Source organism: Lynx rufus, unplaced genomic scaffold (genome assembly GCF_022079265.1).
Source record: "Lynx rufus isolate CCGP_SWC_20201006 ecotype Redwood Valley unplaced genomic scaffold, mLynRuf1.p SCAF_6, whole genome shotgun sequence".
In the NCBI taxonomy this organism is placed as follows: domain Eukaryota; kingdom Metazoa; phylum Chordata; class Mammalia; order Carnivora; family Felidae; genus Lynx; species Lynx rufus.
The window spans coordinates 49,158,773-49,176,050 of NW_025814878.1; the positions used below are offsets into that span (position 1 = coordinate 49,158,773).

The 17,278-nt window shown below is 36.8% G+C and overlaps 1 protein-coding gene across 1 annotated transcript in view; it reads right to left on the reverse strand.

Annotated features, from left to right (window-relative positions):
• Positions 1 to 17,278, reverse strand: part of SOBP (sine oculis binding protein homolog) — a 143,922-nt gene that overhangs the window by 114,442 nt on the left and 12,202 nt on the right. The window contains exons 2-3 of the mRNA XM_047101378.1: positions 15,582 to 15,720; positions 13,595 to 13,780 (exon numbers count right to left, since the gene is read on the reverse strand). Of these exons, the coding sequence (XP_046957334.1) occupies positions 13,595 to 13,780; positions 15,582 to 15,720 (325 nt within the window). The remainder of the gene's footprint in view (positions 1 to 13,594; positions 13,781 to 15,581; positions 15,721 to 17,278) is intronic.

Sequence of the window (17,278 nt, forward strand, 5' to 3'; positions counted from 1 at the left end):
ACTCAGTGGCTTTGAGAAGGTCATTTAGCCTCTCCAGCCTAATTTTCTCACCTATAAACGGGAATTTAACAAGATCATCTCTGAGTTCCCTTCTAACTAAAATTCTAGGAGTCTAAATCTTTCAAAATAACAAGGTTCATTTAAAGGAGTACAGCCAGAGGATATTCTTTTTCCTTTCCTTTATTTCTTGGAGTCCTGACTTAATTTCTTCCCTTTTCATCCTTCCATATGGCTGCCACTGTTGTCCCCTGCCCTTACCACAAGAGCCTTAGAAAATTCTTTGACTGATGGGATAATTTTAGAAGTAGCCCTTTCTGAGTTCTCCAATATTTGCACCACCATAAATCTGGTACCCTCTTCTTACTCCTTTATTATATATTTATGCTTCACTTTAAAGGAACAAACATTAATGTCCATAAAATTTTAACTTTTCATATTCTTTTCCATTAATGTCTGATCTTTCACTGTGGACCTCCACGTACATGATATTTTATCCTGAGTTTCCCAGAAAACTCTGAGACAAAGATTTGCATGCAGCTGATTTATTGGACATGTGGTTCCAGAAAGGAGGAATGAAGGACACAGAGAAAGAACGTGGGGAGGAAGAAGAGCCAGTATAATGATGTGTTACTAAATTGGCCACCACTAAGGGAAAGTGGTATTCAATCATAAAGAACATTCTTTGGAGTTTGTGACATACTTTTCATAGCTATTCTCTCAGGGGACAAAAGAAGGAAGAATTTATTCATCAGCTCTCATGCCCCATTGACCCAGTGTGTTAATTCCCCTACATTTCGGGTTTGCACATGTGTGAATGAGACTGAAAGGATTTACATGATGCCCACACTGCCATATCAGAGAAGCCCTACAGCCAGAAGCTACAGACATATGCCATAAGTGTGAGCCAAGGCCCTTCCAGAATGTACAGGCCTAAGCTGTCAAAGTACCACAGCAATCACTGGATTAAGAGGTGGGGCCAAGAGGATCTGGAGAGGTCCCATATACATGGCTGTCATCACTGTAGAGCCTGCTTTCTCAACCATGGCACTATTGACATTTTCAGCCAGATTAATTCCTTGTAGTGGGGCTGTCCTATGCATTGTAGGATGTTTAGCAGCATGCCTGGCCTCTACTCCCTATATGCCCTCTCCCAGATGTGACAACCAGAATATCCCAATACTGCCAGTGTCCCCTGGAAGGCAAAGTTACACCTGATTAGAACTACTGGTGCAGACTGTGAATATTGTAATTTTGTCACTCACCCAGTACCCCTTCATTTCTCTCTACATCATATCAAAAGCAGCTCTCAAGTAGACCACTATGAGAGATATTTACGTCTTATGCCTGTGATTTAACTTTTGGGCCTCACCATGATATACTTCATGTAAATAGATGATAATTCCTTAATAATAAAGAATGATGAGATTTTTAAATAGTTGATTTGAGAAACCCATAAACAGACTAGATATAGAGGGAAAATGTTAAAATTGCATTCTAAGGCTTAGTTGCTTAAATCAAAAGGAATGAAAATAAGCAATTTTTTTAAAAAACCTAAGTTTCTAAGTCAAGGACTCATTATTTTTTGAGACAAGGATCTTTTTCCATCATTATGCATGTATGTGATATACAATTTCACATTCAACTCCAAGACCCACACTCACCCACCTAAGCCCATCCAAGGAACTCCTAGGAAACCATGTTAACTACTGTTGATGAACATTTGGATTGTTTCTAGTTTTAAGTTATTATGATTAAATGCTTCTATGAAGGTTCTTCTATATGTCTTTGTCTCATGTATACACACATCTGTGCTGAGAATATATCTAGGATGAAATTATTGGATAATAGGATATATATATGCTCAGCATTAGTTGATATTGGCAATCAGCTTTCAAGAGTGGTTATACTGACTTACACTCTCACCAGCAATGCTTGAGAGTTCCGGTTGCTCCACATCCTCCTCAACACTTGGTATTATCAGACTTTTTCATTTTAGCCATTGTAATGTTTATGTGCTGGTGTTTCACTATGATTTTAAATTTTATCTCCCTAATGACTAATGAGGTTGAACAACTTTTCATGTGTTTATAGATCACTAGGTTATTTTCTTTGGTGAAGTTGGTTTATATTTTTTGCCCATTTTTCTATTAGGCAGTTTTCTTTTTTATTTATAGGGGTTCTTTACATATTATGACTATGAGTCTTTTGTGGGACATGCATTACAAACATCATCTCCCACTCAGTAATTTTTCATTCATTCTTTTAAAGATATCTTTTAATCAACAGAAATTCTTATCTTTAATAGAATCTATTTAAGCAGTCTTTTTCTTTATGGTTAATGCTTTTAGTGTATAGTTTAAGAAATACTAGCCTACCCAAGATAATAAATGTGTTCTCCTAGGTGTTCTTTTACATGCTCTATAAGCTCTATTTTTTGGTCACATTTAGATCAACAATCCATCTAGAACTTACTTTTGTGAATGGTGTGAAGTAAATAATCAACATACTTTTTCTTCCATAAGCACATTTACTGACAAGACTATCCTTTCCTCACTGTGCTACATTGTTATCTTTGTTGTTATGCACTGAATGTTTGTCTTTCCAAAATTCATGTTGAAGCCCTAACTCCTAATGTGATGTTATCTGGAGACTGGGCTTTTGAGAGTTAATTAGGGTTCGATGAGGTCATGAGGGTAGGGTCCTGATCTAATGGGACTAGTGACCTTCTGAGAAGAGACAACAGAGATCTTTCTATCTCTCTCTGCCACATCAGAGAAAAGGTGACCATCTGAAACCCACAGAGAGTTTTTATCAGATACTAAGCCTGATGATGCTGATCTTGGACTTGCATTCTCTAGAATTGTGAGAAAATAAATTTTGGTTGATTAAGCCACCCGGGCCATGGTATGTGGTTATAGTAACACAAGCTGATGAATATATTTGTCATAAATCCAAAATCTGTTTATATTTGTTTCTGAATTCCACTGTAATGATTTATTTGTATATCCTTTTATCATTATCTCATTGTCTTTCTTTTAATGCAACAGAAATCATTTATTATTGTTCACGGTTTCTGTGAGTCAGGTATTTGGGAGTAGTTTAGAGAAATTCTGGCTCAGAGTTGCTCATGAGGTTACAGCCAAATGTCTCTTGGGGCTGCAGTCATTAGAAGGCTTGAGTTGGGCTGGGGGACCCACTTCTATGGTGGCTCAACCACTAGGCTGCAAGTTGGTGCTGGCTGCTGGTGGGAGGCCCCCATTCCTGTCTGCATGAGCTCTTTCACAGGGCTGCTTGAGTTTCCTCATGCTCCCTCAAGAGTGAATAATCTGAGAGAACTAGGCAAAAACTGCAATTACCTTTTATGACAGCCTCAGAAGTCAGTCACACAAACCAGCCCTGATTCAATGTAGGAAAAAACTACCTGGAGACCAAGATCATTAGGGCCATTTTGGAAGCTGGCTTCCATAATTTCATTTGTCTGAAGTCCAAAAATAGGGCATAATAAACTATATTGCTTGGGGGACGGGGAGTGTACTTAGATATTAAAACTATAGAAGAAAATAAGGCAATGGTTACCATAAAAGTGGTTACCTCTTAAAGGGAAGAAGTTGTGAGTGGAAAGGATCACTATTTGTCAAAGAATACATTTATATTTTATGCACTTTTCCAAAAGGCAACGTGTTTCATAATTGCAAGAAAAGATTTAAAAAAAAAAATTAAGCCAAAAGAGAACTGACATGAGAAAAACAAAGTGTTCTGTTCTCTTTTGTGCCTCAAATATAGATCAAAGGATTCCCAAAGACTAATCGGAAGTCTGGTCAAAAGAAGAATAACAACAGTACAATTAACAATAATAGTAATAAAATTAATTAATTAATTAATTATTCTAGCCTTCTAATAATTGTTGAGATCTGGTAGTATAAGTCTTCCTTTTTCTTTTTTTTTTTCCAAGATTATCCTGGCTATTCTTGCCCCTTTCCATCTCCATGTAAATATAAGAAACAGCTTTATAATTTCCATAAAATTTTATGCCAGGATTATTATCTAAATTGAATACATACACCAATTTAGGAAAAATCTGCCTTTTTAGACTATTTAGTCTCCAGTCCATAAACATGGGATATCCCTCTATTGATTTAGGTCTTCTTTTGTTTCTCTGCAATATTTATAGTTCCCGATATAACAATTTTGCATACATTTTGTTAGTTTTTTTCACCTGGGTATTTGACGGTTTGATGCTATTTTAAATGGTATTTAAAATTTTGTTTTTTAATATATTCTGGCTGGTATATAGAGATATAAGGGATTTGGGGTTATTGACAATGTTTAGAGACCTTGATAAATGTATTTGTTAATTACAAATTAACACATTGATGGAGAAGTTTACCAATACATTGATGGTTTATACACTGTTATAAACAAAATGCCATTTCTTCCTTTAAAACCTTATATTTTTGTTTCTTTTTCTTGCCAGATTACATTACATGAATTCTAGTATAAAATTAAATAGAAGTGGTGATAGTGGTCATCTGTATCTTATTCTTGATTGCAAGAGGAAAGCCTGCAATATTTCACCATTAAATACAATTTTTGTGGGTGCCTGGGTGGCTCAGTCAGTTAAGCATCTGACTTCAGCTAGGTCATGATCTCACCGTTCTTGAGTTCAAGCCCCACATGGGGTTGACAGCTCGAAGCCTGAAGCCTGCTTCAGATTCTGTGTCTCCCTCTCTCTCTGCCTGTCCCCTGTTCACGCTCTGTCTCTCTCTCCCCACCCCCTCAAAGATAAATAAACATTAAAAAAAATTAAATATGATTTTTGCTATAGGTTTTCTTGTGGATACTTTTTGTCATATTAAGGATGTTCCATTCGGTTCCTACTTTGCCAAAAGTTATTATTAATTGTGTTAAATTTTATCACATTATGTTTCTGCATCTATTGAGAATATTGTATGAGGTTTTATTTTATTCTGTTAAGGTGATTAATTACATTAACCGATTATTTTTTAATGTTTATTTATTTATTTTGAGAGGGAGAGAGAGCGTGGGCAGGGGGGAGCAGAGAGGGAGAGAAACCCAAGCAGGCTCTGCACCATCAGCATAGAGCCCAACTCAGGGCTTGATCTCACGAACCACAAGAACACGACCTGAGCCAAAATCAAAAGTCAGATGCTTAACTGACTGAGCTAGCCAGGTGCCCCTTGACTGATATTTTAAACTTAAATCAATCTTGCATTCCTAGAAAAAAAATCCAAATTAGTCATGATGTATTATCCTTTTGCATACATCACTGGATTTGGTTTCCCATGATTTTTTTGAGGATTGAATCAGTGTTCATGATGAACAGAAATTTTCCGTTTTAATGTAACTCAATTACATTAAATTATCATTTTCTTTACTTCTAATGGCCTGTCATGTCATGGGATCAAAGTCAGATTTGGATCATAAAATGAGTGAAAGTGTTTCTTTTTTTTTTTCCTATTCTCTGGGAGAGTTTGTCTAATTTTGATTTTATTTTTTCCTCAAATTTTTGTTAGATTCTACCACTGAAGCTCTCTGTGTCTGGAACGTTCTTTGTAGAAAGGATTTAATTATTTAATTTCATCAATGGATGTAGGACTACTCAAGTTTTCTATTTCTCCTTATGATGCTTTTTTTGATAAATTAAATTGGACATAATGTGGCTTCTCTTTTGCAGAAATTCTGGGAATTTTTCCATTGATAATTACTTATGTGTAACATCAAAATTATTAGGTGTAATGACATATGGGTGATACAGTCTTTTTGTTTACTCACATTTCACACTTTTTTCTAGCAGTTTTTCTAAAATTTAAATCTATTATTTCAAGTCACTCTTCCAGAGTAAAAAATTAACAATCACTGATAGTTGTTGTAAACAGCATACATTTTCCATCAGACTTTTGGCTGCCATAATTACATATATAGGTGCGTTTTCTTTAAATATGTTCAATCGACTAACAAATACATATTATGGCATATTAAAACAGAGCCTCTCAAATCACAAAATCAGGAGGGCAATTCACTATACAAGTCACAAAATCAAGATTTTATAAATATAGACAAGATACAATTACCTACGCTAACTACAGCATCTTTAAGACAAGGAAACTGAGGCACAGAAAGGCAAAGTGACTTATCCAAGATTACAGAGCCAATAAATAGCAGAGCTGGCATTAACAACCCAGGTCTCTTGATTCTTGCTCTGGTAGTCCTTCCACCACATCATGCTACCATTCAAACCACATATTTGATTTGGCATTAAGAGTGCTCAAACATACATACTGGAATATTACTCAGTCATAAAAATGAATGAAATCTTGCTATTTGTGACAACATGAGGATATTGTGTTAAGTGAAATAAGTCAGACAGAAGAGAACGATAGATACCAAATGATTTCACTTACATGAGGAGTCTTAAAAAAATGAACAAACAACAACAAAAGAAACAGACTCATAAATACAGAGAACAAACTGGTGGTTGCCAGAAGGGAGGGGAGCAGGGGATGGGAAATAGGTGAAGAGGATTTATAGATACAAAGTTCCAGTTATAAAATAAATAAGTTGTGGGGATGAAAAGTACAGCACTGGAAATATAGTCAATATACTGTAATAATTTTATACAGTAACAGATGGTTACTACAAAAAAAATGAATGATTGAACATACTGAAATTTGATTTCCACCTTTTCAAGAGCCCTCAATTTTATAAGGAAAGATAAAACAGGACCCAAATGATAATAGGTAACATTTTTAGACTTCATGTTGTGTCTTCTGTTAATCTGTGTCTTCTGTTAATCACCTTGTCTTCAGATGGCTATCTTCTAGCATACATTATGTTTTAGATGCCATTTCTCCTCAACTGTGTGAATATAACAGTACCTGATTATCTCCCTGTACCCTTTCTGCTACTCCACTTTAACTGTCCTTCTACTGCACCATGCACCCTGAAAATGCTGTTAAAATACCTTTCAAAGTCAAAGTGGAATGATGTTTTTTGTATTTTGAGGGTTTTTTTTGTTTTTTTTTTTGTGGTTTTTTTTTTTGGAATGATGTTTTGATTATGTACCAAGTTCACTGTAAGTTCCTGGTGGTCAGGGGTGATGATACATATATTGGTATTATCTAGCACAATGTGAAGAACATTCAATAAACATGTAATTGACTGAAAGACTGACATTTTTTTTTTTTTTGGATAGTCCAGTGGCTATGAATATGGGTTAAGGAGACATCATGCCTAAGTTCAAATGTCAGTTCTGCCACTTATTACCTGTGTGACCTCAGGCAAGTTGCTCTGGGTCTCAGTTTCCTCATCTGTAAAACAAGGTTAATAATAGCATCCACACAGAGTTGTTCTGAAAATTAAATGAGATAATAATCTATTAGCACAATGCCTGGCCCATAGGAAGTGCTCAAAAAATACTAGCCAAGATGAGATTATATCATTACAGTTATGAACTATTCCTATTCTTGCTATTCACCATAATTCCTCCTGTCCTTGTTCTAAGTCATTTGGAAAATTCTCCAAATCTAAGGGTTCAGTGAATGTCTTTTCTTTTTGAGAAATGTATCTGGCACGTAAATAGTAAATCACCCAAATCCCATTAACTCTAGGTAATTTTATTTAATAATTATATTTTAAAAGTTGGACAAATAAATAAATGGCAGAGCAATTTTGACTGAATCCTGTTTTCTCAATGGCTATTTGGAATACATCATTCATATGCAAGCCCCAAGAATATTGAATAACAGATAAAATAAATAATGATCATAATGCAAACCACATTCTGATTCCAACTTCCCTGCAAGTACAACTCCATGTACGAATTATAAGAGCCAAAAAGTAACATGCTTATTAACTGTGGGTTGCTCAGCTATATACACAGGGCTTAGCAGATCACGTGAATGTTTCCATATTCTCAGCTAAGCTAATGGTTCCTTAGAGCCCAGTTCTTATAACCCCTTAAGAATTTTAAGATTTGCCTGAAAAAATATATCATATTTCCATGACTATGACTGAACACAAATTTGGAAAGCTCACTGAAAGCAAACCATCCTGGAAGACAGGAAATGGTCATTGTTTTCAAAGAAAGTCAAGATGCTGCTGCACACAGGGAATCGAGCTCTTAGGAGCTTGATCTCATTTCCCTCCACATAAACCTGTGGATGCTGTGTGGATAGACTCTATCTTTCACTTCTCACATGAGTAGTGGGGAATAAGAATAAGGCCACTTACCATCTGAGGTAAAAGACATTTTATTCAAGACTGCCGTACACATGCAGAAATATATTTCCTCCTCTTTTTACATTTAATTTCATTTTAAAGTATTCAGGGATTTAGAGGGATTCTGGACTTGTACTAGGCAAGTTGTAAGCCTCTGGGAAAGCCTGTCAAAAGACTCAGATTTAAAATGTCATTTCCTAGATACACAGTGTTTTCTGCAGCAGGGCTCAGTGAGACTTTCACTAGGAAAAGTTGCTGCATTTCATCTTTTCCTCATGAACAAAAACAATTACGCCAATAGTTGCACTGATTTTTTTTTTTAATTCTTAGGAGCAAAATGTCATGTCTGAGACTAGGAGATAAAAATCCTGGTTCAAGTCCCAACTTGACCTTCAGGTCAAGGACCTTCAAGTCCTTACTTTGACCAAGGTAGACAAGGGTAGGGGGAACCAAGCCTATCCACCCAATGCAGAGGACCGATGTCTGGTCAGTGGAGCGGAGTGCTATTATGTTTGAAAAGCAGTAAAGAGCAATATAAAGTCTTTATAAAAAATCTGTATTTAAAATTCATTTGAACAGCTGCACTTCAATAGTCAAACTAATGGGGGTGCAGGGCAGGTATACATATTTTGATGGGGACTCACTCCAGCACAGCCTTTGCAATCCGTGCTGTAAGTCCTTTACCGGCACAACACTCTTTGAATGAAGTCCTGAAGGGTTGAACCCATATTAAAAATCTCTAATATGAGAAGAATTACAGCAAGGTTACAATATAATTAACCTGAGTTATCTTTCAAAACTCCTGCTGATATATATTCTGCCACTTCAGACTGTGTTCATGCTGTGATTTTTAAAATTAGCAAAGAAGGAGGCTTTCATATTCATTCAAACTAAAAGGATACAGGAATGTTTGCATAAAAAGAAAAAGTTGGTCAGTACTTTCTATTATTTCCTTATTCTTTTAACAGGTTTTTTTAAATGGCAGCTCTGTATAGCAAAGCCTTATTCTGTCCACTTCCTAGTCTGCGGAAAAGTCTGCTAGTCTTATTTAAGGATCATGGTGACTCCTTTCACTGCTTGGAGGAAAAAAAAAAAGCAAAATCAGGGCTATTATCCTGTGTTTATAACAAGTCTATTACCATAGTAACGACTGTGATGTCACAAACCCTACACCAGGGGCCAAATTCTGTCTCTAATGGGGGAAGGGCAGCTTAGCCTTGGAAATCAGACAAAATTGTGCACAAACATGTGTGGCCAAAGCAGGAACAATGCTTGCGGTAATCACCAAAGCATGGGGAGCTACTCTTCTCTGAAGAAAAGGGGAGCAGGCACAAAAAAGCAATTCCCCAGGGCCAGAAATAAGCTACACCCACACTTCTGTCCGCAGCTGTGCAAAAGGAGGGTGGAAATCCAAGCAAGTGTGGTATCACCATGTTCCCAATCACAAGTATTCCACTGGGCCCACCGGCTGCCAAACATGGATGGGATCCAGTGGTGAGCCCGCCCAAGCACATGAAACACACTCTGGAACTGGTGCCCGACCAGATGGAGCCCTCTGGTACCTCGGAGGGGAAGCAACTTGCCCCGTGATGGCAAGCACTTTAAAACCACACTGGGGTTTTACTCCTACTAGGTCAACCCAGTTCACAGAATCACAGATTCTCAGGTTCAGAGAAACTCATCAAGTCTCCCAAAAGATGTGGACTTTAAAAAATGACCTTTTACAGGAACATGTTGTATCCCCTGTCACTGAGGTATCTGAAGTAGCAGAGTAAGAAGTACTCTTATTCTGATACAGTCTAAGGAAGTTTTGTACAAATAAGCTGAAAAGGCAACTTTGTATTAAAAAGAATATTGAATCAGGAGTCAGAAGACATTGCTACCAGTCTTGGCTCAAGAATTTAGAAGTCTCCTGATCTTGAGCAAGCCATTTAACTTATCTGACCTTCAGTTCCTTATGTAACCATATCTAGCGTGCTATTTCCTGGGGTCATTGTAAAGATCAGATTAAATAAAATGATGAATGTGAATGAGCTTCATAAACTATAAGGGATTTCACCCAGACATAAGGTATTATTATTATTGGCATTTTCACATAGCCAGTTTATAGTAGAACAGGAATAATTTGAATGCTAACCATTATTTTCCTTCCAGAAATCCAAAACGTACACATGATCCTCGTCTTCCCTACCCCAAAAGGTGCACAGTTGCATGATACAGTCAATTTTAAATTATTTAGGGGCTTGGGGCGCCTGGGTGGCTCAGTCGGTTAAGCATCTGACTTCAGTTCAGGTCATGATCTCACAGTTCATGAGTTCGAGCCCTGTGTTGGGTTCTGTGCTGACAGCTTAGAGCCTGGAGCGTGCTTCAGATTCTGTCTCTCTCTCTCTCTCTCTCTCTCTTAAAAATAAATAAACGTTAAAAAAAAATAAATTATTCCAGGGTTGATTATAGAGGGACCTTTTACTTCTGGCCATTATGCCATTTATTACTTTCCCTTAGGAATACTATGTTAGCCAGATACAGCTATAAAATTGACAGGAAATGTGCCTCAACTCAGTTACCTGTGTAACAATTCTGGTAAAAATTTTTAACAAAAGGAGAAACTGAAATGATTCATTAGATGGAAGTTTTGTGATAATCTGTGATAAACATGGATAACTTATCCATAGATAATGACTCACATCACTGTCAGTAAAGCTATGGTCAATTTCGGACAGGTTGGGACTAATCCAGCCAAGATACTAACATTCTCTCAGTGAACAACAAAGTGGCCTGTACTGTCTTATGTATGTGCAATAGGTATTTAAATATCAGTTCAGTTCATTCAGTTTTCAACAAATATTATTAGAGTACTACGATCTGCCAAAGCTCACCACATACCCTGAAAACCCCACTCTCTTCCTGTCCATGTTGCTGTCCCTCATGATATTACACAAAAGACGTTGGCAAAGCTCATGGCCTCACTCTTAGAAACTCTATTCACCTTCCTATTATCATGAGGCTTTGGCCAATCTTACCCTAGAGCAAAAATCAGCAACCTGTTGTCCTGGGGCCAAACCCTCCCTGCTGTCTTTTTTGTAAATGAAGTTTTATTAGAACATAAACACAGCCATTTGTTTATATATTATCTGTGGCTGCTTTCCTGCTACAACAGCAGAGTTCAGTAGCTGTGATACAGCTGTGAGACAGCATAGCCCAAAGCCTAAAATACTATCTGGCCCTTTACAGGAAAAGTTTGTGGACCCCTGTACTATATAATATGACTAAATGAAAATTCATCTCTCCTGTAAGTGTTTCTGTGTAGGGATTAATGGAGAAAACCCCTTGAAAGCAGAGATCCTTTCTGTATTCTCTGTCTTGTCATATAGACCCCAGGAGAAGCACAGAGTCAAGGTTTAGAGCAGATACAGAAAATTAAACACGTCCTCCCCTACATTTTGTTTTCAACAGATGAGTGCTTTGGAGTTGCATGAAGACAGCATAAAACCACTGGTGTTCGGTTACTCTGGCTTCTAATTCCTCCAAGTTCCTATGTCTAAGACTTCCAAGGCTCAATTTTTGGCCTGTATCCTTTTGCATATTTATTTCCTGATCTGATGTGGAATTAGAGTTAAATGGGAGCTGTGTGCTTGAATTCCACGTGGCTGGCTCAGCAGGAAACTCCAGGGCAGGTTTTTTGGCATGCCAAACTCATGTTAGCCTCAGCTATGTTAATTTCTAAAGCTGTTTGCTTTGCTCAAATAAATCTTAGAGGGGAATTTGCATTTGGATGCACACCTTTTTATGCACAAATTATGTGCATGATAATTCTAGGGCAGACTAAGGACTGAAAAAAAAGAGGCATGGTGTTTACTGAATGGCTTTCGTGTGGCAGGTACTATGCTAGGTGCTTTACATATATTTTCTCATCTCATGGCCACAATAATACCATAGGATGAAACTGTGATCCCCATTTTACAGATGGAGAAACTGAGGAGAAGAGAACTCATTTAATGTGTGCATGTTCACAGAGCTGGTAAGTGACAAAGCCTAGACTTGAGCCCAATCTGTCTAAATCTGAAGCCAGGGTTCTTTCCACTTAGACACACTGCCTTAATGATACTCTTTATCATCACCTCTCACTGAAGCCACTGGACACACATTCGAATATGAACCCTACATTTACAAAATTAGTCACCCCTCTCCTTTCCAGTAGCCTATGCAAAGTATGTTTTTGGCCCTTGGGAGATACACCTGGGCCCCTCTGCATCAGAAAACAATCAACCAAAGGAGACTAGGGGCATTAAAAAGGTAAATTCTATATGATACACAAATTATGTTAGTAATTAGCAAACACAATTTCAAGTGATTTTGACAGATAAATGGATTTCAAGGACATATCTGAGGGCCTCAATTTGAAAGGACACTTTTACTACTAAAATGTAGTAAGCTAAGGAAGAGAATGTGCCCATACTATGAAGGAAAATGTTAGTAACACTTAGAATATGGTACAAAAATATCTACAACATAAGCCTAGGAATTTATATCTACAAATATCCTCACTGTTTATGAAAACAATTGCACACCTATCTCCCCTAAAAAAAAATGCAAACATTCTCTTCCGTAAGTTATGCTAAGTACTGCCATCAAAACTCACTGTTTATCATTGTTCAACTCAATATACAGAAAAATAGTAAGTCTAGCAATTAAGCATTCTAGCATAATTCCAACATTTCACAGCAAGCCAGATACAATGCTACTGAACTTCTTTCTCTGCATGGAACATGGCTGTAACCTAGCTTGCAACATCATACAATGCTCAGCCCTTTGCCATCCAGCTTCATACACTGCCATCTGGTTTTCTGGAAATATTAAAGAACTGATTACATTTTCATGCAAGTAAAATTCAGACATCCATTTTTCTTTAACGCTCTCAAAGAGAGTTTTCCAGGAATTAGAAAGAATCTGTGGCAAAGATGGATAATCTAGGTTGTTTCTGAAGTGGATTTAGAAGGGTGGCCCTCTGAGGAGAGCTTGCCCTCACAACACTACCACCCAGGTCAGCCAGTCAGTATATAAAATTATTTCACCTTTCTTTTTTTATTTTGTAACAGATTATTTCAGAGAAGGAAAATAACTTTTCTGTAGCCAGTGGCAGGAAATAGTCATTCAGTTAAAAGTAGATTGGGGGAATTTGCCTAAGTTTGCCTAACAGAGCAATACTCCTGTAAATAATACATGCACTAGTATCTCTTGTCACAAAATTCCTAAAACAGTCTTTTCCAAAGTTAACTTGAGCATTTAATAATGACTTATAAGATAATGACAACTACTTTCTGAGTCGTTCTCCTTGGAAACCCCAGTAGTGACTTACCTGCTGGTGGCTTTATGAAGGGTGGAGGGATTAAAGGTACAATAATGGGCACATTGCCATGATCCTTGGACCCTGCAGGTGAGTCACTGAGTCCATTTCCTGTGGCAAGCCCTGAATAGCCTGTGCTTATATTGTATGGTGAAATAACACTGTCCTCAGGTAATTTTGGTTTTGGCAAAGAATTTTCTGTAAAAGAAAAGAAAATCATGTTCAATGTAACAAAAGCACTTGTTTTCCTTATGACCACATTTTCTCAAGCAAAATGGCTATGTATAACAAAATAAATTTTTCCTTGCAAATCTTTAAACACTTTACCAGAACTGCACAGACCATCCTGGACCTTTTCAGTCTTGTTACCATAAATTTCCAATGGGCTCCTTTATAATTTGCTCCACTATGATAGCTAGCATCTCAATTGTATCATGGTGATGAATTTTAGCGCTGTAAAGCCCATAGAAAATTGAGAGGCAATTAACATTTCCCATGTACCAAGTGATATATAGCAGGCCTCACTCTCTGGCTAAAGGGGGGGGGGGGGGCTAAAAATTTGCCCCTCCAGGCCTATAACTAGGTCCCGCTGTATTAAAAAGTTTGGTCATAATATAATCAAAAGAACCAATGAGAAAGAAGCAGATTATTTGAAAGAAAACTGTTTCACAGGGTAAACTCTTTAAATGAACTCATTAATAACCCATTAATTTTGTTAATATTAACAAAAGTGAAAATAAAGAAAACTTACAATGATATGAACTTTGTGAATTTTATCCTTGTATGTGAATCATTAAAAAAAAAAAAATTCAACCATGGAAAACAACTTTTTCCCTCTAGTAGCATATCCTGGCACTCTCCATGTTCCCCAGAGGCAAAGATTATTACCTAGACCAAGTATTATACGAGCTATTAGTTTATAGAATATAAACTCATGGCTTGCATTTTTCATTTACAGTGAAATTGATGATACTATCTCTGTAACATGATGTGTACAATTTCATAGCGGGCTTAACATGAAATTTGTCATGTACGTTCAATTCCACATGCCTGCAGGACAGCTCATTTACATTTTGTTGCTTGGCATATAAGAAGGAAAAGCCCTGTCGTAGACACTCGCAATAAAATGCATGAGCAGGTAGTTTACGCCAATAGATTTTGAATGCAGGGCAAATACTGATCAAATTGCCAATGATGACACACAATGAATTTTGCCCACATTTTATTGAAGTTCCCCACATGGATTGCTTCTTTATATACTCCTTTTCTTTGACAAACAAACTCTCACTCCAAATTTAGGTTCATATATTCAGTATCCATATCAACACCCACCAGTGGTTCTAGGCTTCCCTCATGAAGTAGCTGACACTATCTGCTGATAGAATCAGTGTTAATTTTATTCTGCCACGACTCTAATTTCCACTCTTTAGCAGGGCTTTGATGAAAATTCTTATAGAGTAATGTGGGATCCAATCATGAACGACTCTCTTATTCCTCTTACCCTATCCAAGGCTGGGAGCAGGAAGGAATTCAAACACAAAACAGAAATAGGGCTTTACTTCAGAATTCCCACCAAAAAGAGAGGAAGGGGGGATTACCAAAAATTCTCTCTTAAGAGTCTCAAAATCCAAACCTAATATTTCACTTAATAGGAAGCACCAGTCCCCAATAACTAATATATCAAAGGACACAGGGGGAGAACATAGCAGATGTTGTCCCTTTCTATAAATTTGTGGGCAGGACCATAACACTTAAAGTCCATAGCCCTTGCTACCTAGTTCTCTCATTGCTGGAAGGAGATTAAGCTGTGTCTATTTTTGTTTTATGTTGTGCTCTTATATTCTGTGGAATTCTGCTTATGGGAAAGCACTACTGGGGATGTACATTTAAATCAACCATTGGCATAATCAACAAAATGAGTCCCAAAGCAACTCAATTCTGGCAGGTTGAGATAGTTAATCCTTCTTTGCATGAACAAAGGGACATTAAATGTCATTACCTTTGAGAACAGAAATGTGCTGCCGGCTCTCTCCATCTGTAGGGTAGCTCCTGAATTCAATATCTTCACCATCTTTCAGTTCAACCTTATCATAGCCATACCAGCCAAGGAGTTCATTCATAGTGTTTTCTGCAAAGTTCTGAAAGAGAAGCACAGGTTCCTTTTTTATATAATCAATAACTATTTGAAACGAATGCATAAGTCGAATTCTGTTTGCACTACCCGTTTAATGCCAGCCCTGCCCCACCTCCCCTAGAGTCGTGTTCATTTTTCAAATCACGTTCAAACACTGTAATGCATTTAAATCTCAGGATGACGCATCCAATTATGACAGGCCTTCAGACATTTGCAATTTAAAGATAATAAGAAAAAAGGTATTAGTCTGTTTTGCTTACAAATAGGAAGTCATATTTTAGCATATTCTGCAAAGTTTATACCCCAGACTAACACAAAAGGTAAGGCACGAAAACAGCTAAGAAAATATTTGAAAATGAAAACAATCAAACTTTTGGTGGCTCAGATTAATTTAAATTAGAATTGCTTTCTGATTCAGGTATTGTTCTTTAACATGACTCTTAGATAAAGCAAAATCTCAGCAAAGAAATAATTTCTCAATTGTCAAGGCTACAAGGGTCTCCCTTTTTAATTTTCCCGTTTGCAAATGTATACTTTAAAAATCAATGCATAATTTGCTTTACAAATTTCACTACTGACAGATTTCCTTCTCCATAAAATCAAAGGTCACTATGATTGTCTTCCAACAAGTAACATAATAGTACCAAAAAACTTTAAGGTTAATAGCCAGCCCAGATTTTGGATAACACATGAAAATAGTTTATGAACTATAAACCAACATATAAATGTAAGATATCATTATTGTTGTTATTATTGATACTAAACTGTGAAATAAATGGGTATAGTTGGACAGCTTTAAAACTTTAATATCAGGTGGCTATTTTTTTGTGAACTTATCAACTGCTAGATCTGGAAACAAGACGTGAGACTGTATTAATGATCTTAATGCTTGCATGTGCCTTAAAACATCTCTAAGAAATAGAGTAGAGTGGTAGTCACCAGAGCTGGGGGGTGAGGGAAATGGGGAGATATTGGTCTAAGGGTACAAATTTCCAACTATTAGATTAACAGGTTGGGAGATATAATGTACAGCATGATGATGATAGCTAATAGTACTGTATCATATACTCAAATGTTGCTAAGAGAGTAGATCTTCAATGTTCTCACCACAAAAAAGAAATGGCAACTATGGCAGGTTGGAGGCGTAGCTAATGCTACAGTGGTAATGATTTTACAATATATAAATACATCAAATCAACGCATTGTACACCTTAAACTTACACAATGTGTCAATTAATCTCTTATGTTCTTATGTGTCAATTATATCTCAATAAAGCTGGGGGAATTTAAAAATAAAAAGCAGGACACTATGCTACAGAATAAGGGCTTAATAAATGTTGAATGAATTCTTTTTAAAAAAAAAAAAATCTTTATCTGGAAAGGCATCCTGAGCTTCCTAGACTTGCTAGAAAAACTATATATTCTAACCTCTGTGGCCCAAAGAATCTTTTCTCATTCTCCCTAGAAGCTGTCATTTCCAAATTACACTAGGATGTATAATTTATATACCTGAAACAAAGCACCCAGGCTAAACCAAGAGTGTACGTAGCCTCAACGTGTGA